This window comes from Mobula birostris, chromosome 13 (assembly GCF_030028105.1).
Source record: "Mobula birostris isolate sMobBir1 chromosome 13, sMobBir1.hap1, whole genome shotgun sequence".
In the NCBI taxonomy this organism is placed as follows: Eukaryota; Metazoa; Chordata; class Chondrichthyes; order Myliobatiformes; family Myliobatidae; genus Mobula; species Mobula birostris.
Window position 1 is genome coordinate 58,614,378 of NC_092382.1, and position 25,773 is coordinate 58,640,150.

Genomic DNA, 25,773 nt, shown 5'->3' on the forward strand with positions numbered 1-25,773 from the left:
AATCGTCCATGACCAGTCCGGCCACTTGAATGCTGCGGAAACGCTTATCCCGCACAACAACATCAGAATGACTGAGAGACTGATGGCAGCATTCCGGAAGAGGAATTCGGGAGAAAACAGCAACCCTCTCTGATGGCTCAGCTGTGGACACGGAGAGCAGAGTCAAAATCTCGGGCGATAATACCTCCGAGGATCCGGCATAGGGCCAGCACGGTAATGCAATCGCGATAGCATGACAGGGGCTCGACAGCATTAGTTGGTTGAGTAAATACAGTATATCACGGATGTCCAAAAACAGTGAAACTCCCTCTACACTGTCCCATCGCGCATTCTCCCAGGGTCAGACACAAAGTGTAGCTCCTTCCGCACCGTCCCATCACACTCCATGAAAAATATACAAGGCATATTACAGACCAGCCTGAAGCTGTCAGAAGAAAATCGAAATTAATATTATATTATTTATGAATGGGACATCGCTCGAATAAATTGATACTCTGGTGTACATATAGTGGAACGGATAACAGAGTCGGCAAACATAAGAGTGCAGAGATACACGGTGAAGGGAGCAATTTAGAATTACTGAGAGAGAAATGTATTCATACAAACGCTGCTGGAACAGAAACGCGCTGATACTGAGAGTTTTATTTCGAGTAAATTATGAATTTAAATACGCACTTATTTAAATATTTAATTTATTTATTTTGTATATTTTTATTCAACATTTAAGAATTTGTGTTGCCAACCCATAGAATGTTACAGATGAGGCGCTGCTCAATTGGCTGTATGAGGTTGAGCAACGAATAGGGTGTAGAATGAAGTCATAGAACAGTCTGTTTGCCAGAATGTACTGCTCCGTAAAATGTCATCATTCATAAGTGCACTGTCCATCTCACAATTTTGACATATGGAAACTATAGACCTGTTAGCCTGACATCAGTGATTGAGAAGTTGTTGGAATCGATTGTTGGGGATGAGATTACGAAATACCTGGAGGCACATGTCAAGAGAGGACAAAGGCAGCATGGTTTCCTGATTGGAAATTCCTGCCTGCCAAACCTACTACAGTTCTTTGAGGAAATTGCAAGCACGGTAGACAAAGAAGATGCAGCAGACGAGGAGTGTTTGGATTTTCAGAAGGCCTTTGACAAGATGCCGCACATGAGGCTGCTTAGCAAATTAGAACCCCATGGAATTACAGGGAAAACTACTAGCGTGTGTGTAGCATTGGCTGGTCGGCAGAAAAGAGGGAGTGGTAATAAAAGGATCCTATTCTGGCTGGCTGCCGGTTACCAGTGATGCTCCACAGGGGTTGGTGTTGGGACCGCTGCATTTTACGATGTATGTCAACAATTTGGAGAAAGGCATTAATGGATTTGTGGCTAAATTTGCCGATAATGCAAAGATAGGTGGAGGAGCGGATAGTGTTGTGGAAACAGAGAGCCTGTAGAGAGACTTAGATTGTTTACGGGAATGGGCAAAAAAGTGGCAAGTGAAATACAATGTTGGAAACTGTATGGTGATGCACTTTGGTGGAGGAAATAAACGGACAGACTATTATTTAGATGGGGAGGGAATTCAAAATGCAGAGATGCAAAGGGACTTGAAAGCCCTTGTGCAAGATACCCTAAACGCTAACCTCCAGGTTGAGTTGGTTGTGAAGAAGGAAAGCAGGACTAGCATTCATTTCTAGAGGGATAGAACATCAGCGCAGGTGTGATGTTGAGATGAGATTTTGAGGCTCTATAAAACACGGTTGAGATAACACTTGGAGTATTGTGTGCAGTACTGGGCTCCTTATTTTTGAAAGGATATACTTACATTGGAGAAGGTTAACAGAAGATTCGCGACAATGAATCCAGGAATGAAAGGTTTACCGTATGAGGAGCGTCTGTCAGCTCTTGGGCTGTATTCCCTGAAGTTCAGGAGCATGAGTCTGGGGCGGGGGTGGAATCTCATAGTAGCTTCCAGAATGTTAAAAGGCCTGAACAGATTGGAAACGGCGAAGTTATTCCCCATGGTAGGGGATTCTAGGACAAGAGGGCACGCCTTCAGGATTGAAGGACATCTTTTTAGAATAGACAATAGGCAATAGACAATTGGTGCAGGATTAGGCCATTCGGCCCTTCGAGCAAGCACCGCCATTTACTGTAATCATGGCCGATCATCCACAATCAATATCCAGTTCCTAACTTATCCCCACAATCTTTGATTCCGCTGCGTTTAAGAGCTCTATCCACCTCTTTCTTGAAAGCATAGAGAGACTTGGCGTCCACAGCCTTCTGGGGCAGAGCATTCCATATATCCACCACTCTCTCGGTGAGAAAGTTTTTCCGTATCTCCGTTCTAAATGGCCTACCCCTTATTCTTAAACTGTGGCCTCTGATTCTGGACTCACCCATCAGCGGAAACATGCTTCCTACCTCCAACGTGTTCAATCCCTTAATAATCTTATATGTTTCAACAAGATCCCCTCTAGGCCTTCTAAATTCCTGAGTATACAAGCCCTGTCGCTCCAATCTTTCAACATATGACTGTCTCGCCATCCCGGGAATTAACCTCGTGAACCTGCGCTGCACTCCCTCAACAGCAAGAATATCCTTCCCCAAATTTGGAGACCAAATCTGCACACAGTACTCCAGGTGTGGTCTCACCAGGGCCCTGTGCAGCTGCAGAAGGACCTCTTTGCTCTTATACTCAATTCCCTTTGTTATGAAAGCCAACATGCCATTAGCTTTCTTCACAGCCTGCTGTACTTACATACTTGCTTTCAGTGACTGATGTACAAGAACACCTAGATCTCGTTGTACTTCCCCTTACCCTAACTTGACTCCATTTAGATAATAATCTGCCTTCCTATTCTTACCACCAAAGTGGATAAACTCACATTTATCCACATTAAACTGCATCTGCCCACTCACCCAGCCTGTCCAAGTCACCCTGTATTCACATAACATCCTCCTCACATTTCACACTGCCACCCAGCTTTGTGTGACCGGCAAATTTGCTAATGTTACTTTTAATCCCCTCATCTAAATCATTAATATATATTGTAAACAGCTGCGGTCCCAGCACTGAACCCTGCGGTACCCGACTGGTCACCGCCTGCCATTCCAAAAGGAACCCGTTAATTGCTACTCTTTGTTTTCTGGCAGCCAGCCAATTTTCAATCCCTGTCAATACTCTGCCCCTAATACAATGTGCCCTAATTTTGCCTACTAATCTCCTATGTGGGACTTTATCAAAGGCTTTCTGAAAGTCTAGGTTCACTACATCCACTGGCTCTCCCTTGTCCATTTTCATAGTTACATCCTCAAAAAATTCCAGAAGATTAGTCAACTACGATTTCCCCTTCGTAAATCCATGCTGACTCAGACCAATCCTGTTACTACTATCCAGATGTGTCGTAATTTCATCTTTTATAATACACTCCAGCATCTTTCCCACCACCGACGTCAGGCTAACCAGTCTATAATTCCCTGTTTCTCTCTTCCTCCCTTCTTGAAGAGAGGGACAACATTAGCCACCCTCCAATCCACAGGAACTGATCATGAAATATATAGAACATCGGAAAATGATTACCAATGCGTCCACGATTTCTAAAGCCACCTCCTTAAGTACCCTGGGATGCAGACCATCAGGTCCCGGGGACTTATCAGACTTCAGACCCAACTGCCTAATTTCCTGCCTAATATGTATTTCCTTCAGTTCATCCATTACCCTAGGTCCTTTGGCCACTATTATATCTGGGAGATTGTTTGTGTCTTCCCTAGTGAAGACAGATCCAAAGTACCTGTTCAACTCGTCTGCCATTTTCTTGTTCCCCATAATAAATTCACGCATTTCTGTCTTCAAGGGCCCAGTTTTGGTCTTAAGTATTTTTTTTTCCTTTTCACATACCTAAAGAAGCTTTTATTATCCTCCTTTATATTCTTGGCTAGTTTACATTCGTACCTCAGTTTTTCTCCGCTTATTACCTTTTTAGTTCCCTTCTGTTGCTCTTTAAACGTTTCCCAATCCTCCGGCTTCCCACTCGTCTTTGCTATGTTATACTTTTTCTCTTTTATTTTTATACTGTCCATTTCTTCCTTTGTCAGCCACGGCCTCCCCTTCTCCCCTTAGGGTGTAAGAACTGAGATGCGGACAAATTACTTTAGTCAGAGGGTGGCAAATCTGTAGATATGCTGTGGAGCCAAGTCATTGGGAGTATTCCCTGACAGGATATTCCCTAGGACCTTGAGGGAAGTTAGTGTGGAAATAGCAGGGACTCTGACAGAAATATTTCAAATGTCATTAGAAACGGGGATGGTGCTGCAGGATTGGCGCGTTGCTTATGTTGTTCCATTGTTTAAAAAGGGTTCTAAGAGTAAACCTAGCAATTATCGGCCTGTGAGTTTGACATCAGTGGTGTGTAAATTGATGGAAAGTATTCTTAGAAATGGTATATATAATTATCTGGATAGACAGGATCAGATTAGGAACAGTCAACAAGGATTTGTGCGTGGAAGTTCATGTTTGACAAATCTTATTTAATTTATTGAAGATGTTACTAAGAAAGTTGTCAAGGGTAAAGCGGAGGATGTTGTCTATACGGGCTTCAGTAAGGCCTTTGACAATGTTCCACACGGAAGGTTAGTTAGGAAGGTTCAATCGTTAGGCATTTCTCATGGTCCTGTCCGTGAAGTCCGCATTCAGGTTCACGGTCCGGTTCTTGGATTCAGTACTCCGGGTCTTCCAGCTGTTCCTTGTTTTGGTTGACTTAATCATAGGCACCTGATTCCCATCTTGTGGCTTGGAATATAAGTAGCCTTGTGGTTGTGTGTGGGTGTCCCTGTGGACACCACTAGTCACCGGCAGCCAATCCGAAAGTTATAGCTTTGTTCCCCCACTTTTCCGATTGTCAATCAGCCAATACTCTACCTATGCTAGGATCTTTCATGTAATACACTGGGCAGATTCATGTGCGGAATCTTGACCTGGCCTTCTGAAAATCGAAGTGCACAACATCCACTGATTCTCATTTGTCCACTCTGCTTGCTATTTCCTCAAATAATTCTAACGGATTTGTCCGATTCCCCTAAGGAAACCATGCTGACTTTGGCCTACTTTGTCATGTGCCTTCGAGTATCCCGAAACCGCATCTTTAACAATGCACTCCAACATCTTCCCAAACACTGAAGGCAGGGTCACTGACCTATAATTTCCTTTCTGATGCTTCCCTCCCTTTCCAAAGTGTGAAGTGTCATTCGGTATTCTCAGTCGTCTGCAGCCATGCCAGAATATATTAATGCTTGAAAGGTGATTACTATAGCACCCACAATGTCGTTAGACGCCACTTTTAGAACTCTTCCCGTCATTTCTAGGTGGCCGATGGACCTTCAGACTGATTAGTTCCTCAAGCAGCTATTCCTTGGTCAAAGCAAATGCACTCACTTCTGCCCCCTGACACCCTCGGACTCTCAGCATACTGTTCGTGTTTTCCACAGTAAAGACTGCGGAAATACGGTTCAGTTCGTCCGCAATTTCCCTGAACTCCCTTACTGTCTCTTCAGGGTTATTTTCCAGCAATGCAATGTTTGCCCTCCCATGTCTTTTACTATTTATATATCTGCAAAAATGTATGATTGATGATGTTATTGGCATGATGCTCTTCATATTTAATTTCTCCATCTCTCTCCTCTTATGGCCATCTCCAACGGAATCCCACCGCCAAGCGTATCTTCGCTTCACTCCCCACCCCGCCACCTTCTGCTTTCCGCGGGGATCGCTCCCCACCCGACTCCTTGTCCATTCGACCCTCCTCCCCATTGATCGCCCTCCTGGCGCGTACTCTCGCAAGCGGAGCAAGTGCTACACCTTCCCCTACACCTCCTCCCTCACTACCATTCAGGGTTCTAAACTCTCCTTCCAGGTGAGTTTGGATGTACAGAAACGTCGTACATTGAAACTGTGCATCCATGCTCTTGTGCGAAGTATAATTGTAAATTCGACTTTAGCTTTGACCCTTACATTTTAATATTAATACTGGCCAAGAGGTTAAGGCATTGGACTAACGACCTGAAGGTCGTGAGTTCGAGCCCCAGCCGAGGTAACGTGTTGTGTCCTTGAGCAAGGCACTTAATCACACAGTGCTCTACGACGACACTGGTGCCAAGCTGTATGGGTCCTAATGCCCTTCTCTTGGATAACATTGGTGTCTTGGAGAGGGGAGACCTGCAGCATGGGCAACTGCTGGTCTTCCATACAACCTTGGCCAGGCCTGCGCCCTGGAGAGTGAAGACTTTCCAGGCGCCGATCCATGGTCTCGCAAGACTAACGGATGCCTTAGATAGATAATCAGACCAACCATTATCAACTTACTTAAACATCGCCCATGTACCGATCGAAGCGCTCTCATACGGAGGTGGCTGGGAACGGACCCAAGTGCAAGACACAGACACTGAACTACTAGGGAGAGGACTAGTATACAGGGTGAGGGCAGGGACATGGACACGAAAACCGGGAACCCGGAACAGGACTGGACAAGAGAGCTAGGAGCCCGGGCGTGGACTCCGGCCCAGAGACTGGACAAGGACCCAGTACCTTGGTCTTGCCTCTGGCTCGGAGCCCAGAACTAGGCAAGGACGAGATTTGGCAGGCAGGCAGGACGAGGCTGGAGTCTTCAGGCTTGAAGCTAGAGGTGAGGCCTGGCAGGAGGCAGGAGACTGGAGTCTTCAGGCTTGAGGCTAGGCAGGATCCTCCTGGGAAGGGCGTGGTTCGCCTGGGCAGGTCGCGGATCACCACCCGACGGAGGCATGGGACAGGAAGGGACAGAACCAACCGCAGGCAACGGCGAGACGGCCTGGCTTACCCGACGGAGGCAAGGGACAGGAAAGGACAGAACCAACCACAGGTAACGTCGAGACGGCCTGGTTTACTCGACGGATGCAAGGGACTGGAGGGACAGAACCAACGGCAGGTAACGGCAAGACGGCCTGATTTACCTGGGCGGAGGCAAGAGACAGGAAGGGAACTAGGTACAAGGTGGCTCCAGGGCAAGACTGCAGGCGAGACGAGGCGATAGTTACCAGCAAGACAAGGCAAGGCTTCAGGCAATGCAAGGCGAGACGAGAACTTCAGGTGAAGCGAGAGTTACCGGCAAGACAAGGCAGGGCTTCAGGCGAGGAAACAGAAAGCCGAGCAAGGGATACAAGGTGTAAGGACAAGAACAATCCAGCGACCACGCCCTGATCTCTGGAGGTATTTATGCAGCCAGCCACAATGAGCATCTGCTGCCTCAATTAGAGCTAAACACGAACAGAAGCAGGGTAAACAGGAAAACCTGGAGCAAGGGTCGGTGGACCGGACTGTGATCTGGAATACGGAGTTCACGGACCGGACCGTGACAAGCGCTCCTTAAATTATCCCAGTGAAGCTGCGTCAGCCACTTTTTCTGGCCTCATTCCTGATTCTCAGCACCTTCTAAATCTTTGCCCTCTCAACTTAAAACTGTGCCAGTCATTTTCGACACTCCTAATCAGGAGCAAAGATTGTCAGCGACAGCCTTATATATGACTCTTCTGTTTTTAAACATTCCAGTAACTTTTATCCCCATTCCTCTACGTTCAAAGGAATAAATACCCAGCTTGGCCAAATTTACCCAATAATTCTGATTCTCTGGACAAGTAACATCCTCTTCAAAACTTTCTACACTACTTCCAGTATAATAATTTTAATCCAACAACAGAGTGACCAAAACTCTGATCATCCAGGTACTGAAGAAGATTGTGAGAAAAAGAGAGGTTCGATTATGAAAGGCCATTCTACGGGTGGATGTGGTCATGCATGGGTGCATACCACACAGTGTGTTCAACATTATTGTATGGGGTTTGATTTTGTGGATGTATGCCCCGCTCGCTCTATATCTGCCCAACAGGGACATTGTGCTGGTGTGGGGGGATTTATCCTGTGCACTGCCATTCTCCACAGGGAAATGTTGCCATTATATTCCTGGGAACTCAGCTGATATCTCCAGCTCTCGTGGAGCCTTCTTTACACATGGAGATGGTTCCTATAAATTCAGCTCAATATTTATTTTCAAAGGGACGCTGTCTAATTGCATAAGGAGAGATGGGAACAGTTAATATGACCGTCACTTGAAAGGAGCGTGGTTAATGTAGCTGGTACAGATTACAAAGGCAGGCTGGGTCTGCCTGGTTTGAATGGGCTGTTACTGCGTGAGTACATTTATTAAAATTGATTATAAATTCCTACCCCACGACGCAGTCAATTGCTACAGTTGATCCACCTATGATCTTGCTTCGAGCACTTTGAATTTCTTGCTGCCTGCTATAGTTTCCATAGGTCATTTTCCAATCGGAATCAGATATATCGTCACTGACCTGTCAGTCGTAAAATTATTTGTTTGCGGCAGCAGTATTTACCTATGCGGTGTTTGTTACAGGAAGTTGTCAGACAGAGAAAGATGGAGTCACCAAGCGGAACACAGAGACAGAGATAACATCTGGTGAAAATTCACAAAACCATTGAGCACTATGGAGACATGAGAGACTCCAGATACGTAAATCAAAAATATCAAATTGCTGCAGAAACTCAGAAGGTCAGGCAACTAATCCATGCGGAGGGAATGGACTATGAATAGTTTGTGTCCAGACTCTTCCCAAAGACTTTCAACAACCAATACAAATGAGACTGAGGTGAAAGAGGGACGATGGACTGGGAGAGGTGTGATTTCCCTCTGGATATCGCTGCTGCCCAGCCCTGTTTACTTTATCATCCTGGAGGTAAATGCTCCAACCCTTCCCTTCAAGTCCTTGTGTTCTGAGTTACCAGCCGAGATCCCTCTTTCTCTTTAGACAGGAACATAAACAAATAAATGCAACTGTAGGCTGTTCAGCCCATCAAACCAGCCCTGCGAGTCGATACAATCTATGAATCTTTCTCCTCTCACAATTTTTCTCCTCTATCATGTCCACATTGTTTTAAATCCCTAGTCTTTGAAAATGTATCCTCTATTTCATTATGTACAGCCAGTGATCTAATCTCAGCAAACCTCTAAGGTAGAGAATTCCAGCCATTCGTTCTTTCTGTAGGAAGAAATTACGAACTACCTCAGTTGTAAATCAGACCCGTTATGTCCATTTTTGAAAGCTGTACTGCAAATGGAAACATATCCCTTTGGTGGGAGTAAGTGGAGATTACACGAAATTCGCGTGATGACAGGTGTTTAACCTCGATGTCCCAGTTTTCTCCAACATCCCAAATTTATGTGTGATTTTGACTTACTTTATGTGTCGCTTTAAATGTAGGTGAGCGGCAGCATGCAGACAAGAATAAGTGGTCATGTAAGGGGAATATAAAGGACTGGGACATATTTAGATTTATAATAGTCCTTGATGGCTATCATGAAGTTTACAGGTTGAGGAGCCCATTTCCATGCTATTAATCTCACTGCCTCCCTCTCAACATCCACCCTGCTGCGTCCTCTCAGCTTCTGTCTGGTTCAAATAGATCACCCCTCATTCTATCATCTTCAGCCATTCGTGATAGGACAACACCTTTGATCCAGGAACCTGCTGAGGTAATATCTTCTGGACTGTCAACGTGAACGTATTCTCTTTTAAATAAGGAATTCAGAACCGTACATAGTGGTCGAGGTGTAGCTGTGCTAATACTCTGTACAGTTGTATTCCCAATCCCCAGCCCTGTTGTAATAAATACCACTGTGGCATTTGCTGCCTTGACTGATTGATGCACAATCAAACTAACTATTCTATATCTCAGACGCAAGAACATCCCTTTGAACATCACTTACGTGCAATCTTCTCTACTTGATTCTTCTTCCCTCACATTTGCCACCATTAACCTCCACATGCCGACTTTTCACTTACTGTTTCTATCTATCAGAACATAAGTCCAAATTTGCGCGTTAAAACCGGCCCCCTCACCTTCTTTCGAGTTATCAGAAAACTTGGAAACACACTCTAAGTCAAATGGAAATACAGACGACGCCGGTGTCGGGTACTGGCCGAATCGAAGCGACGAAATCCGATCTCGAGGGCGATCGAAGTAACAGAGAGCGAGGAATGTCACAAAGTTTTGACAATTTGAGAAAAAGGCTGGATAGAAATGGCCCGTTGTTACAGACAAGGGACTGCTCGGCTCCGCTTATTGCTCCGCGGGGTTTTGCTCGTCTCTGTGTTAGCCTGAGGCTGTGAACTGCAACTGGTGGATTGTTTGTCCGGCTGCAGTGATGCCTGGCTTTGTGACCTGAAAACTGTTTTCGTGGTTTTATTTTTCTACGATATATTTCTCTCTCTCTGCACACTGGGTGTTTGACAGTCCTCTGTTGTTTTAATGAGTTTTATTAGGTTTATTTTCTTCGTGGCTGACCGTATGCAGCCGAATCCCAGGGCTGTATAAAGTCTCCACACTTTGATGATAAATGAAGGGACAGACACAGAGAGAGCGAAAAAGAGAAACTAATCGCCATGGCATATCGTGTCGACATTCACGCCAATCTACTTCTCCCAAGATATTGTGGAGGCATTTATAGTGATCCTTCGAGAAGCACAACATTCTCGAATAGTTTTGAAAATTGGAAACGTCATTCACTCGTTAAGAAGGGAGGGAAGCAAAAGAGAGAATATCAGCCTGTTAGCGCGACCTCAGTGTTTGAGACGATGTTGCAGGCTATTATTAACGATGAAGTTTCACGGCACTTTGAGGCACATAATAAAATAGGCCGAAGTCAGCACGGTTTCCTCAAGGGGTAATCTAGCCTGACAAATCGCTTCAAATTCTTTGAGGAAATAACAGGCAGAATATGCAAAGGAGAGTCACTGGATGTTGTTTACTTGGATTTTCAGGAGGTCATCGACAAAGTGCAGCACACGAGTCTGCTAAAAAATGATAAAGGCTCCTCATAATACTGCAAAGATACCGCCGTAGATAAATGGTACATTCTTTGGGTGGAAACAGTTAGAATAAAAGGGACTTTTTCTGGTCGTGTTCAAATGGTTAAGGCGTTCGTCTAGTTGCCTCAACGTCGCTAGTTCGAGCCTCAGCTGTGGCAGCGTGTTTGTGCCCTTGAGCAAGGCACTTAATCACACATTGCTCTAATCTGTGCGAGGAGTGGCGCCCCACACACACTTCCAATCTGCGCCTTGTAAGGCATGAAAATGCCCGACACAGGCCTCACATGGTCTGAGTCGGCGTTCCCTCCCCTCCCTCCCTCCCCTTCCTTTTCTGGTCGGGATGCCGGTGACTAGTCGGTATTAGGGCCGCATCTTTTCAATTTATATGCCAGAAATTGGTGACTTTGCCGCCAAAATTGCGGACAATCCAACGAAGGTTGAAGGGTAGGTGGTCTTGAGGAAACAAAAAATTTGCGGAAGACCTTGGTCAGATGAAGAGATAGGCAATGAAGTGTCAGATGGACTATACGGTAGAAAGGGAGGCAAATGGAATGTCAAGATTTATTTCTAGAGAACTAGAAAATAAAAACAAATATGTAATGCGGAGCCTTTATAAGACTTTCATGTGACTGCAGCTGGAATATGGCGAACGGTTCGGGTCCCTTATCTAAAACGGATGTGCCGGCGAAGGAGATAGTCCAGAGGACCGTCACGGTAATGATGCCCGGAATAAAAGAGTTACATGTGAGAAATATTTTAGGACCTTGGGCTTTGGTCGATGGAATTTCGAAGAATGAGTCGGGGATCTCAGTGAAATCTATCAAATATTGACAAGTCGAGTTAGAATGGACCTGGAGAGGATTTTGATGTCGTGCTAGAGTCGAGGACCAGCGGGCACAACCTCAGATAAGGACGTCCCTTAAGAAAAGGGACGAGAATCAATTTCTGTAGCCAGAAAGTTATGGATTTGTGGAATTTATTGCCACGCATAGCCGTGAAAAGCAAGTAACTGGGTATATTTAAAGCGGCAGTTGAGGAGGTGGACAGGTAGTAAGGGTGTCAAATGTGACAAGGAGAAGGCAGGGGAATTGAGTTGAGAGGAATGATATGTATGACCATAAGAGCATAAGAAATAGGAGCAGAATTCGGCCATCTGGCCCATCGAGTCTGCTCCGCCATTCAATCATGGCTGATCTTTTTTTTTTCTCTCCTCATGAACTCCAGCTCCCAGCACTCTCCTCATAACCTTTGGTGCCATGTCTAGTCAAAAACCTACCAATCTCTACCTTAAATACGCCCAGCGACCTGTCCTCCACAACTGGATGTGGCAATAAATTCCACACATTCACCACCATTTGGCCAAATAAATCTCTACGCATCTCTGTTTTGAAAGGGCGCCCCTCTATCCTGACGCTGTGCCCCCTTGTCCTAGACTCCCCTACCATGGGAATCACCCTTTCCACATCTACTCTGTCTAGTCCTTTCAACATTCGAATAGTTTCAATTAGATCCCCCTCTCATCCATCTGAATTCCAGCGAGTACAGTCCTGGAGTCATCAATCATCCTTGTGAACGTCCTCTAGACTCTCTCCAGTGCTAGCCCATATTTTCTAAGATGAGACACCCAAAACTGTTCACAATACTCAAGGTGAGGCGTCAGCAGTGATGCAATGGCGGAGATCGGTGAGCCGAATAGCCTAATTTTGCTCCGATATTTTGCGGTATTGAGGCCAAATTTGGTGATAAATGAATGATGAATATCGCTTTTCATGACTCACCTAACAAACCGCCTGGCGTCCCTGTGACAAAATTTGGAAGCTTGGATGTTTTAAAGTGACAGTTTCAAAAGTGGTCCTCCCGATTGACACTTCGCGGCGAGGATGGGATTCGAACCCACGCGTGCAGAGCACAATGGATTAGCAGTCCATCGCCTTAACTTCTCGGCCACCTCGTCTGCTCTTCTCTCTCTTGTGCTCCGAAGTTCTGATTTTCTTCACAGCATTTAAAACTTCTGCTTTAGGCCCACCCATGTGTGTTCAGATTCTAGGCCGAATTACTTTGCTCGCCGTGCTTACCAGAATTCATGGAGTTGGATAAGGACAGTTTAGAGAGATATGTGCCAACCACAGGAAACATGGAAATAGGTATTTCATGCACTTTGGACCCCATGGACGTGCTGTGGCATACCTATCGAATCCGTGCTCTGTAACTCGGAGAAACTGTGAATGTTTGGAGTTGTAAAATGAGATAAATTTATGTCGAATTAAATAAAATTTGATTAGCTTTGTTATCATATTGCTTGATTTCAAGTAAACAAATATTATAGGAATTTGCCATCTGGTTCGAGAATGACGATTTCCGTGTTTTGGGCAAATGCAATAATCCGATAGTTACCATATTATGACGCGCTGACGGCACGCCCGGCTGTGCGCAGCCGAAGATCCGAACACCCTAACGCTTACCCGACACATACACATGGCTACTCGGTTCGGGAATACCAAACCAACGGCTGAAAACCTGAAAAGAAATCGAGTTGACTCTATCAATAATGTTTTGAATGTGGTGGACCATTTCACTGATTCCAATCGCAGAATATAACGCCGCTGCAAAAGACCGTGGCATGTGCCTTTGAGAATTCCTTTCTGTGTGACAGAAACTAAATATTGTACAGCTCAAAGCAGGAATGCATGGAGAGATATTGACAACAGGTCGAATGTTCACCTGGGATGAAATCACTGCTTGCGTGTACCTTTAGCTCGGTCAGGAAGCCACTTAACAGGTGGAAACTCCTTGCAGCATTCAGCATGTTCCCTTTCTCACAAAATACGGCCGTGTGGCCTAATGGATAAGGCGTCTGACTTCGGTGCTTGACATGGTGGAAGTTATCAGAAGATTGCAGGTTCGAGTCCTGCCACGGTCGTTTTGAAAACCTGGCGGATTCGGTTCCATTCTGTCTCTCACTCCCTGCAGCCAACTGATTTTCTCAATTCCGCGTGAGGATTAACCGGAGTACTACACCCTCGGTGAAAACGTAATGCCTCATCTTCACAACATATAATATTATGTGGTATTTCTGCAGACACTTTCATAAACAATTGGTTGGAGCTTCTCAGACGCTCAGGTGGTGCTGCTGGGAAGGTGAAGTTTATTTCCCATTGATCTCCGTCTCCGAGCACACCTTATCGGCGAGGATTCACCACCCAGCAGTGACGGTACATTGTCCTGTCTCCAACCCTCCTCCTCTTCTTGGACTCAGCGCACTGGTCCTCTGCCTGTTCTGGGATATCTTCATCACTAATTGCCAACTAGACATCAACCGCCTCAGCATCAGGACACCCTCTGAATACGCTGCCCTCCCGAATCTCAACCCCCATCCCCAAATTTACCTTCGATCATGCAGACAAAGTGCTGCTGTTGTAGAGTGGCGGACTGACCTCTACCTTGCTGAGACAAGGCGGGAACTCTCAGACACGTCTTCATCCGTACACCTTGAATAATCCCGACTGCGGACAATCACAGAACTGTCTCCGGGGTGCGGACGATCACAGAACTGTCTCCGACATTATTACAGACGTCATCAACTCTGGAGAACCTGCATTCACTGTAGAAAACTCATGGTTCCATTGCCCTGAACTGCTCGCTCTACCTCCTACTCGATTCACAAATCTGATTGTCCAGGTAGGCTCATTGTCTCGGCCTACTCCTGCCCCACTGATCCTGCGTTCTCATAGCTCCAGTCCGTCCTATGCCCCATACTCAGTCCCTTCCCACCTGCATTCGCGAACCTTCCCGAGCTCTTGATCGACTCACCAAATTCCAGTTCCCTGACTATGACCGTCTCATATTCTCTGTGAACGTCCAGTCCCCGTATTAAAAGGCCTTAAAAATCTCCACATTTCTCAAGGAAAGAACCAACCAGTTCCCCTCTATCATCACCATCCTCCGTCTGGCAGAACTGGTCCTCACCTCAACAGTTTCTGCTTCGGTTCCTCCTACTAACTCCAAATTCAATGTGTAGCCATGGACACTCGCATGAGTCCAGACATGTCTCCCATTTCGTTGGCTAAGTAAAACAGTCCATGTACCTGTGATGGTCCGGTCCGTGAAATCCGCATTCCCGTTCACAGTCCGGTTCATCGATCCTTATTCCGGGTTTTCCTGTGTTCCCTTGTTCCATTGAGTGCCTTAATTGAGGCGCCTGATTCTAGTTTTGGGCTGGCACATAAATACCTCTGGAAACCAAGGATTGGCTGCCGGATTGTTCCCTTACCCTCCCAGTTTGAAACCCTCACAGTACCTCGACGGTTTCCTCGGCAGTCACCTTGGCAAGTATCCTCGACAGTTATCCCGGCACTGCGTCCTAGAAGGGACCCGCCTGTGTGTCCCAGAAGGGTTCCCGCCCTGCGTCCTGGAAGGGTCCGTACATTGTGTCCTAGAAGTGTCCCGGCCCTGCACCTTAAAAGTGTCCCGGCCTTGCGCCCTGGAAAGGTCCCTGCCCTGCGTCCTAGAAGGGTCCCGGCCCTGCGCTCCAAGGAGGGTCCCGGCCCCGTACGTAAGAGTCTAATCAAGCCGAGTCCAAGAACAGAGCCAAATCTACTCCAAGAGCCACGTCCTGCGCTGGATTTCCTCGTCCTGCGCTGCAGCTCCTCGCCCAGCCCAGGAGTCGCCGCCATTCCAGGAAAGCCTACCATTCCATCCCCAGACCATATTTCGGGCATTCTGTACGTCTGCTTTTCTTTCTCCTACCTCCATCCAGGCGGAGGGATGCTCACAAAGCGCGTTGGCCACTTGCGTAGGTTACGGCGTCGAATTGACGCAGAAGTATAAATCAGCCTTTAGGAAGAAGCCACCAGATGTATCGGCAACAGTGATGTGGTTGCAGGATCGTAGGGCCGACCACTGAATTGCTTCCAGGCGATAGACAGAAATAAAAATGACCCAGGGCTCATAAGAGAATCTGAATGTCACAATCTTTATAACGACACGGAGAACGAGTGTTTACCTCAGATTCATTCAGAGTCCAGAGTGTTCCTTAACCAGAAGCACTGGATGAACAAAGGATCTGCAAAATGCTGAGCGGTGGATTCGTGGCAATACTAATCACATTTACTCATTATTATTATTTATCTATAGGATTTGTTTTATATTGACCCGCATCTGGGCCGTACCCTCCAAATATCCGGACCTGCCTCTCGTTTTTTTTGCACTACCTTACTTTCCATTTTTCTATTTTCTATTTATGATTTATAATTTTGTTTTTAATATTTACTATTGATTTGTAATCCAAGGAGCGGGAAGTGCACAATCAAACATCGCTGTGATGATTGTACGTTCTAGTATCAATTGTTTGGCGACAATAAAGTATGAAGTATAAAGTATTTTGCTCATTTGATAGTTGTCTATTGCTGTGTGCAGCATTTTATCAGCTTCCCTGGTGGTCTAGTGGTTAGGATTCGGCGCTCTCACCGCCGCGGCCCGGGTTCGATTCCCGGTCAGGGAATCAAAATATTGCCTGCTGTAATTTAATGTGCTAATTTTAAATTATGGTGTGGATTAGCTTGCTTCCACTATAACCCCATTCCTGTCTATGCTTAACCTGCACTGGCCTGAGTCAGCATCATAAAACCACAAAATATAGGAGCAGAATTAGGCCCTCGGGCACATCGGGTTTGCTTCGACATTTCCTCTGAGCCCCATTCTCCTGCTTTTGTATCATTTCATGCCCTGATCAATCAACAATCTATCGATCTCTGACAATTATACAAAAAAACTTCGACTCCACAGGGGCTCGTGGCAACGAATTCAACAGATTTACCGCTCTATGGCTAAAGAACTCACTCCTCATCTCTGTTCTAAAAGGACGGTCCCCTATCGCGAGGCTGCGTCCTTTGGTCTTATTTTCTCCCACAATAGGAAACATCCTCTCAGCATCCGCCCTATCAAGGCCTTTCACCATTCGATAGGTTTCAATGAGGTCACCGCGCAACCTACTGAATTCCAGTGAATGCGGGCCCGGCGCCGGCAAACGCTCTTCATATCACTAGCCAATCCATCCTAGCATCATTTCTGTGAATCTCCTTGGAACTCTCTCCAGGTTCAGCAATACTTCCTCAGGTAAAGGAACTAAAAATGCTTACACTACTCCAAGCAAGGCCTCACCAGTGCTTTGTAAAGTCTCTGAATCACATCCTTGCTTTATATTCTAGTCCTCTTGAAATGAAAATGAACATGTGCCTTTATCACCACAGATTCAACCTCCTGTTTCATATGCAGCACCTGTTTATTATTTCTCTGTGAATGGGGATGTTGGCCCAGCAAATTTCCTATCGGCAGCAGATACTTTATTTGATCTCCACTGTTACGTTCCTTTTCTGAAAATAATTTCGACATTACATTCAAAATGTGTCTAAATCAGTATACATTTTACTCTTACTTCCACTTCGCTGCAAACTGAAGTGCTTCTTTTCACTCACTCTTTTTCACAAGCATTCTAAAACTGATTCAAATACATTATTTACACGCTCCTCGCAACCACCTTCCTCGCAAATATGTTGCCTTCTAATTAAGGTTGACAGCTTCTCTTCAAGACGGGTCACCAGATCATGGAAAACATGATTGCTTCATCTAATCAGTCCCTCTGTACTCCATTTTGCTGCCGTAATTCTACCCAATTCTGAATTAAGCTTCCTTGTGCTCCAGCTTCGTTTAAATTCCTTGCCTCACATCATCCCATGGGTAATCATCGAGAGCCTCATCACAGGCACTTAATATCCTCCGTACATCCGTGACCAGCGATGTCCCCACACTGAGGAGAGTTCCACGTTACCGTGTAACAATCAGGGTAGAATTCTCAGTACGGAAGATGTTGAGCCTGTCGGAGCAGGTTATCATTTCATTGTTAATCCAGGGGATTATATCAATAAAAAATATAGTAGATGTCATAAAGGAAAATGTGTGCAGATGCGGCTGAGACTTCAGAAATTAAACTGAAGGGAAATGCTGGATGTTGAGTCAGTTTCAGAACAACGGAGTCGATTTAAAATGTTTATTCACGCTGTGCAGGGAGCTTCCGAACCCAAGGTCGTCAGAAGCACAATAAAAACAATAGATTAATGTTGAAAGTTCAAAGTAAAATTTATTATCAAAGTACATAAAACATACAACCTGAGATCCTTTATTTTCTGCAGACATATTTAGCAAATCTATAGACGAGTATACGGATCAATAAATATATAGGTAAAATATTGAAGAAAAGACAGTTATAAAAAGAATAGAGAAAAGATAGTAATGATGTTAACCGTACGGCATATGAAATGTGAGAGCAACAGTCAAGAGTTATATTCGGACTCCCAAACTGCAGGTTGAGAAGTAAATTGCCGATAATGCTGAGACTGAGGGGAATAGAGGTTCTTCCTTGTCGGACAAATATTAGGAACTGCACTCAGACACGGAGGAGATCGCTTCAACCAATCTTTATTCGTGATATCACGGGAAACCCTGCCCTAAGAGCGGGGTGTCAGAGCTCCGGAAACAGCTTCAAGTACAGCTTCATTGATACAGTTGAGTACATATCAGTAAGCTCTACAAGCAGGGGTTATCGGTTAGTTATCAGTTGTTCACGCACTCATGATCACAGCACGGTCCATTGTAGGATGCAGGCCTTGGGGTTTAAATCAACATTAAAGGACAACACTCACAGTCAATTCCTGATACTTGACATTTGTGCAGACACACAATACATTCTGTTGCCCTTTGATCACGATAAGGAAGCCGCTCCAGCAGAAATATGCTAATGTGTGATAAAGAATTACAAAAACAGGGATAGAGTGGTGCGTCTGGTTTCACCCATTCCACCGCCCCCCCCCCGCCCCCAACTCTCGCCTTTCACAGGCTTCAGACATTTATATCATTTAGTCGATTTTAACCCTTTGACGCTTGAAAATTCCTCCACAAGTCCCTCCTTGTTGATCTGTCTTCCAGATTAACATCCTAGTACGTTGTTTTCTTCCTCGGCCTGAAAAGAGGGTTCGTATCCTTCAGGGAAGGGACAGTCCCTTCTCGGATACACTTTCTCCCCCAGCCAATGCTCTTCGATGGCTATGGACCCCATCACCTGGGGAACTACTGGGGTGCCTAAAGGATTTACAATATGTTTGATCCACGGGTTACAACACGGGCTTAATGCTCCACATACACAGCACCCGAGAAGACATAACACTACAATTATTATAACTCCATGGATGATTCACAACCTCCAGCTGGAGAACCAGCCAGTAAGCCAGTCCCAGCAGCCCGCCGGCCCCTGCGTGAAGCCATCTATGTAATCACATATTTCACCTATAGCATAGGAAATAATATACCACTCGTCCCTGACATGGGTGATAGATTTATCTCCTGCTATGGCACAGACCCCTCCTTGTTGGGCAAGTTGATAGTCAACGGCATAGCGAGTCTGTTGAGCATACAGCGGCAGCTCTGTCAGTTCTCGGTTGAGAGCATTAAACCCATCTATTGTACTGTTGCCTAAGATAGTCAGCCCACACATGAGATGGTTTCAATTCTTTGCAGCTATGGTACGATACAGAGAAGATTAGCATGGCCCCTGCGCAAGGATGACACGAAAATTCTCAAAATTGAACTCAGGCATAGGCATATGGTCGTCTGTGGCCGGACCTGGGGCCTTAGTATTTTGCTGACAGATGCCACATCTTTTCACAACCTCAGCAATGGCTGTTGTTATTCCTGGCGCATACCATTGCTGTTCTATTGCATGTAGCATCCCTCCTCTGCCCATGTGGGCCGCACATCGATACCAGTTCCCAGATAGATACAGACATGAGGCTTTCTCCGGCAACCGAGGCCACACATTGGTACAAGTTCCACACTGGAAGCAGAGTGGTGAGAGTTTCGGTTATCTAATAAGCCGAGGGCCGCTCTTCGGTACCAGTTTCACAATAGGCACGCAATAGTTTGTACTACAAAAGCAGAAGGAAATGAGATTGAAAGGTCAGCTTGAACACGCCCTCTATTCTGCACATACTTAGATTGGTGACGAAGTGGAAAATGAGAAGACACTGAATGGAGAAATGGGACAGAGATAGTCATGAAGTCGCAGATTATTACCATAGAAAATAGGTTCTTTATTCAAGCTAGGCCATCCCTCTGTGATCTTCCGCCTCGCTCCATTTTTCTGCACCCTCCGTCCCTCTCTCATACACGTCCCTACACAACCTCCACTAAAATGATACAATTGAATCCGCATCTATCAGTTACGCTTGGAGTTCCTTCCACGCTCGCTAGACCCTCTGAGTGAATAAATTCTATTACATATACTTCTTGCATATTTCAACTTTCTCCCCAAGCTATAAACTTTAGTTGTAGATGTTCTCAAAGGATATGACATAGAACATAGAAATCTACATCATATTACAGACCTTCCGGTCCACAATGTTGTGCCGAATATGTAACCTACTCTAAAAACTCCTTAGACTTTCCCCAGCGCATAGCCCTCTGGTTTTCTAAGCTCAATGTACCTGTCTAAAAGGCTCTTAAAAGACCCTATTGTACCCTTTCCACCACCGCCGCCGGCAGTGCATTCCAGGCACTCACCACTCTCCGTGTGAAAAACATACCTCTGGTATCCTCTCTGTACCTGTTTCCAAGCACCTTAAAACTATATCCCCCTTGTGTTAACCTGGGGACAAAAAAAAACCCTCTGACTATCCACATGATCAATGCCTCTCTTCATCTTGTACATCTCTGTCAAGTCAGCTCTCATTCTCCGTCAGTACGAGGAGGAAAGGCCAAGCACACTCAACCTGTTCTCCTGAGGTACGCCCTCCAATCCAGGCAACATCCTTGTAAATCGCCTATTCTCTCTCTCTGTCTCCCTCTCTCCCTCTCTCCCTCTCCAGTATCCACACACCCTCTCTATAGTATTGACCCTGGATGGAGAAGATCTGCGCGCATTCACACTGTTCATTTCCCGATTTCTTCCTTTCAAATTATCGCTGCACACTTTGAAGTTTATTGATATTTCAAAACTGTAAGTAGATGGCCAGAACAGCCCACGATATTCTATGTACGGTCTCACCAACGTGTTGTACAGCTTCAACAAAACGTCCTGATTCGTGTACACAGTGATCTGATTGTGAAGGCCTCTGTGATTCGAGCTCAATACGACCCGATTTGCCCGTGACGCCGCTTTCCTGGAGTTATCAATCTGTATCGCCTTGTCTCTTTTTAAATACTGCGCACTAAAGTCCACATATTCAATATGTGCGTCGAAACCCGTTGCACCGTTCCTCACAACGCAGACCGTCGCACACTGTCTGTATTAAATGCCATCTGCCAGTTTTCAAGCCAGCTGACATCAAGCTGCAAGCTTGGATGGAGATTCTGGCCGGAACAGCGGCCCCAACCTTAGAGTCGTCCGTAATTCTTCTGATTCAGTTTTCTACATCGACATCTGAGTCAGTAACATACATGATAAATAGCAGTGGGACTAACACCAATCCCTGCAGTAGACTTGTCACAGTTAAAACATCAACAACCCACTCTCTGCTAATCCGGACATGAACGCTCATCAATCCGGCCCTAAACCGCAGCTAAATTCCTCTGGGCGGGTAACTTTTTATTACCAAAGGTCCCTGGAACATTGCTCTCCATCTCTCTTATATGCTCAGAAGAACATACGTACAACGTGTTTTATTGTGACACATGTCATCAGCTGTTACTGTGACTTTCGTCATTCAAATGACTCGAAATGACTGGAAGAAGCGACAGAAAAGAATGATCCTATCTCCCCGTTCAATAAGGTATACTCCATTTCACCTGCCGAGCTGGTGTCCCGCCCTCAATGTCAGAAGCGAATGTGCTCCGCTGAATGGGATAAAATAAATCTGTTTCTCTCTCTCCAAATTTCTTGTAGTTAATTTAACGGCGATTGTGATCCTATCTCAGGGAAAGTGCGGACTCTCCAAATGCATCACCCGTTACCTGGTTGGAATGGCAACAACGGAACTGATAGTGGTTATAGTTTTCGCTTTAGTGGACCAGACCAACAATATCTACATTTATTCCAGATCCCTGCTGATCACTCCTGTATGCGCTCTGACAAATGTATTATTTGGTGTGACGAGAGACTGTTCTGTGTGGTTTACGGTCAGTTTCACATTCGACCGTTTCATCGCAATATGTTGTGAAAAGCTGCGGGACCGATACTGCACTGAGAGAACAGCAACGGTCATCATGGTGACCGTGGTTATAGTGAGCTGCGGAAAAAGTGTTCCGTTTTACTTTGCGCTTGAACCTTACGTCATCATTGACAACATCCCGTGGCGTTGCTCCTGCACACATGAATACACTACTTCACCCGAGTGGAAAGGACTCGAATTACTAGATAGCATTTTAACACCATTGCTACCAATCGGCTTAATTCTTATCTTCAATGGGTTAACAGTAAGACATATAATTGCGGCAAATAGAGCCCGCAGAGGGCTTCGGAAGAGCAGCGATAAACAGAAAGATACCAATGTGGAAAACCGCAGAAAATCGATGATCTTATTGTTTGCAATTTCAACTAATTTCATATTGTTTTGGATGCCCTATATAGCTCATTCTCTGAAATGGCAACCGGAAAATTACTATTACCAGGACAGATATTTCAGTTCCCCGGTATATATACTGCAGCAAACTGGATTAATGTTTCAAATTCTTAGTGTGTGCACCAATACTTGTATCTACACACTGACACAAAGGAAATTCAGACAACAGCTGAAGGATGGAATGAAATATGTGTTTACGTTAAATGGCCTTCTGTGTAGAAAACGCCAACTCCAATTCCAATTCAGAGAAGTTTTTGAATAAAGCAGTTTAAAATTCAGTAGTTTTGGCAAGTACGTCATAAATTCAAACAATCATGTGCCTGGTCATCCTGAAATGAATAAATTCCAAACTATTACAGAGACGTGACAATAATCCGGGAAACTTTACCGCAGCATAAAAGCCAGGACCAACAGGTTCCAGGACAGCGTCATCCACCAGACCATTAAACTGACTAACTCAAGTTGGTTTGAATGTTTTTCTATGTTCCATTGCCTGTTCCATTTATTATAAATTATTATAAATTACTAGGATGGCATATTGCACATTTAGACAGAAACGTAACCTAAAGATGTTTTATTCCTCATGTATGTGAAGGATGTAAGAAATAAAGTCAATTCAATCACAAGGGAAGGAATGATTTCCGTACTTCTACAGGTTCAGGTGTTTCAAGATTCTCATAGTCGGGTAAAAGAGAGTAAAGGGAAAGCCTTTTAAACACAAGGAGAGCATTATAGTAGCACAGCGCGGAAAGCGGGGACAATGTGGTGGGATTGTATGCTAATGGACTGTGAGTGGAACTCAGAAGTAGGAAGGGAACAAACACTCGTTTGAGAGTATTCTGTACAGAGCTCCCATCACCAAATCTAAAACAACACACAGAGACAGTGACAGATCAGGAGATAGATTTTGCACAGCTGCTTTTATTAACACGGCTGTTGTCAGAGGTAACTTAAACTTCACTGATATTCATCGGCAATTCCTCTGTTTAAAAGGTTTAGATGTGACAGAATTTCTCAGTTGTGTACAGGCAGAAGAATTGGTACAAGTAACGGGCAGGTGGACTAGTGAACAGTCGATCCTGTGCTAGGATCACCAGAAAGTGAAATGGATCAGGTAACTGATCTCTCCGCGTGTCAGCAGTTCAGATGGATAGAGCACAGCGATTCGACATACCTTACACTGGGATAGCAGCAGACAATATGGAATCACTTAATTGATACTATTGGGTAGGAACGTTGGAGCCGATTTTGGGAAGCGATTTGTACCTTCAAATGCACAAGAGAAATATGGAGATCGTTAATGCAGCATTGATTGGGATTCAGTATTAGCTTCTTTCATTGAGGTGGGGATCGGATGACTCCGTAAAGTAACCCTGGTTGATAAGAGATATGGAACACGTCTTCAAGAAAAAGAAATAAATATACTTAAGGTTTTGGAAGAAAGGATCAGACAGTGCTATGGAAAGTCACAATGTAGCCAGGAGGGATTTAACAATGGACTTAGAAAAATTAAAAGGAGGTATGAGAAGGCATGAGAGAGCCGCATTAAGATAGGTGAAAAACAGGAGGATGACGAGAGAGAGTGGGAGAGATCAGAGATAAAAGAGGAGACTTGTTTGTAGTCCAAGGAGGCAGTGAGGATGGGAGAATGGCAAATGTTACTTCTTTGTGCAGAAAATGTAATAGGGATAGTCTTGGATAGGACCCTGGTCAGACCCTACTTGGAGTACTGTGCTTGGTTCTGGTCACCTGACTACAGGAAGGATGTGGAGCGATTTAACATCTTAAAGTAGTTTTGAAATTTTGCAGGACACGGTATTTGCTCCTGATGTTTGTCTGGATGGGAACATTTGAGATGTCCGCTCCGGTGAAAACACAACACATCCTCCGCTCTGCGACAATAGCTTCGAACCGCTAATTCTCCCGTTGCGACGTCTACGTCATCCACGAACCGCCTTATGTTTAAATCCGTTTATGGTTTCCTGGAAATTATATATCATTTTTATTATTTTTTCTTTCTTTACTTTACCATTGTCAGGTTTGAAATACAATGTGCTACTGCTGGAAAAGCGGATGTTCATTGTACTTACACCCTGGATGCCCACGACAGTAAACCTGAACACGAACTGAAAAGTTCAGTTTCAAGTTCATCCCAAACACTGGAGCCCAAACGATGTTTCTGCCCAGGATTGAACTGGGGACCTTTCGCGTGTGAAGCGAACGTGATAACCACTACACCACAGAAACTGTGCAAAGCGCTCAATACTCTGCGCTATTGAGCAATGACCCGAGGCACCCCCTCCCCACCCTGCTCTGCAATACAGCGATAAGAACAAGTCATTGCCCACCGTTCCTCTTCGCTTTCAATGACAATTATTGCATTTATGTGACATATACGGTTACATGCATTAACAATTTCCTGTGGGGTGCTGGTCAGGGCGCGACATGTAACAGGTAACTGAACTATGTTGCTTATATACAGCAAGGAATTCAAACAGCAAACACGAGGAAATCTGTAGATGTTGGAATTTCGAGCAACACACATAAAAGTTGCTGGTGAACTTAGCAGGCCAGGCAGCATCTGTAGGAAGAGGTACAGTCGACGTTTCAGGCCGAGACCCTTCGTCAGGACTAACTGAAGGAAGAGTTAGTAAGAGATTTGAAAGTGGGAGGAGAAGGGGGAGATCCAAAATGATAGGAGAAGACAGGAGGGGGATGGATGGAGCGAAGAGCTGGACACGTGATTGGTAAAGGGATATGAGAGGATCATGGGACAGGAGGCCCAGGGAGAAAGGAAAGGGGGAGGGTGAAGCCCATGGGCGAAGGGTATAGTGAGAGGGACAGAGGGAGAAAAAGGAGAGGGAGAAAAAGAATACACACACACACACACACACACACACACACACATATATGTGTGTGTGTGTGTGTGTGTGTGCATGTACTTTTCTCTCTCTCTTTTTTCTCCCTCGCCCTCCTGTCTTCTCCTATCATTTTGGATCTCCCCCTTCCCCTCCCACGAGGTTGCGCTCCAGCTCACGAACTAAATTCAACGGCGCCTTTAAGATTTCTCACCCTGTCTCTCTCGTCCGTTCTCATCACCTCAGATTACAAGTTAATTGAAAGTGACTGAACAACGTGCCGATACACTTATAGACAACAGGACGCGTTACAAGCCGGAGTTACTTGTGAGATGATACCAGCTGTAGAGTAATGAATCACGGCCAATCGTCACACTGAATCCACACTAACACCAG

The 25,773-nt window shown here is 45.2% G+C and overlaps 1 protein-coding gene, 3 non-coding genes and 1 pseudogene across 4 annotated transcripts in view; 3 read left to right on the forward strand and 2 right to left on the reverse strand.

Moving 5' to 3' along the window:
- The window catches only part of LOC140207956 (scavenger receptor cysteine-rich domain-containing protein DMBT1-like), a 73,912-nt gene extending 58,862 nt beyond the window's left edge, over positions 1-15,050 (reverse strand). Inside the window, exons 1-2 of the mRNA XM_072276492.1 lie at positions 14,999-15,050; positions 14,300-14,416 (exon numbers count right to left, since the gene is read on the reverse strand). Of these exons, the coding sequence (XP_072132593.1) occupies positions 14,300-14,416; positions 14,999-15,050 (169 nt within the window). The remainder of the gene's footprint in view (positions 1-14,299; positions 14,417-14,998) is intronic.
- Positions 13,741-13,833, forward strand: trnar-ucg (transfer RNA arginine (anticodon UCG)). The gene is made up of 2 exons: positions 13,741-13,777; positions 13,798-13,833. It is a non-coding gene; the product is annotated as a tRNA-Arg (tRNA).
- Positions 15,051-16,341: 1,291 nt separating the features above from the next.
- trnae-cuc (transfer RNA glutamic acid (anticodon CUC)) lies at positions 16,342-16,413 on the forward strand. The gene has a single exon. It is a non-coding gene; the product is annotated as a tRNA-Glu (tRNA).
- A 3,052-nt stretch (positions 16,414-19,465) lies between these two features.
- Positions 19,466-19,560, forward strand: LOC140208829 (U6 spliceosomal RNA; annotated as a pseudogene).
- Positions 19,561-24,693: 5,133 nt separating this feature from the next.
- trnav-cac (transfer RNA valine (anticodon CAC)) lies at positions 24,694-24,766 on the reverse strand. The gene has a single exon. It is a non-coding gene; the product is annotated as a tRNA-Val (tRNA).
- Positions 24,767-25,773: the final 1,007 nt, after the last annotated feature.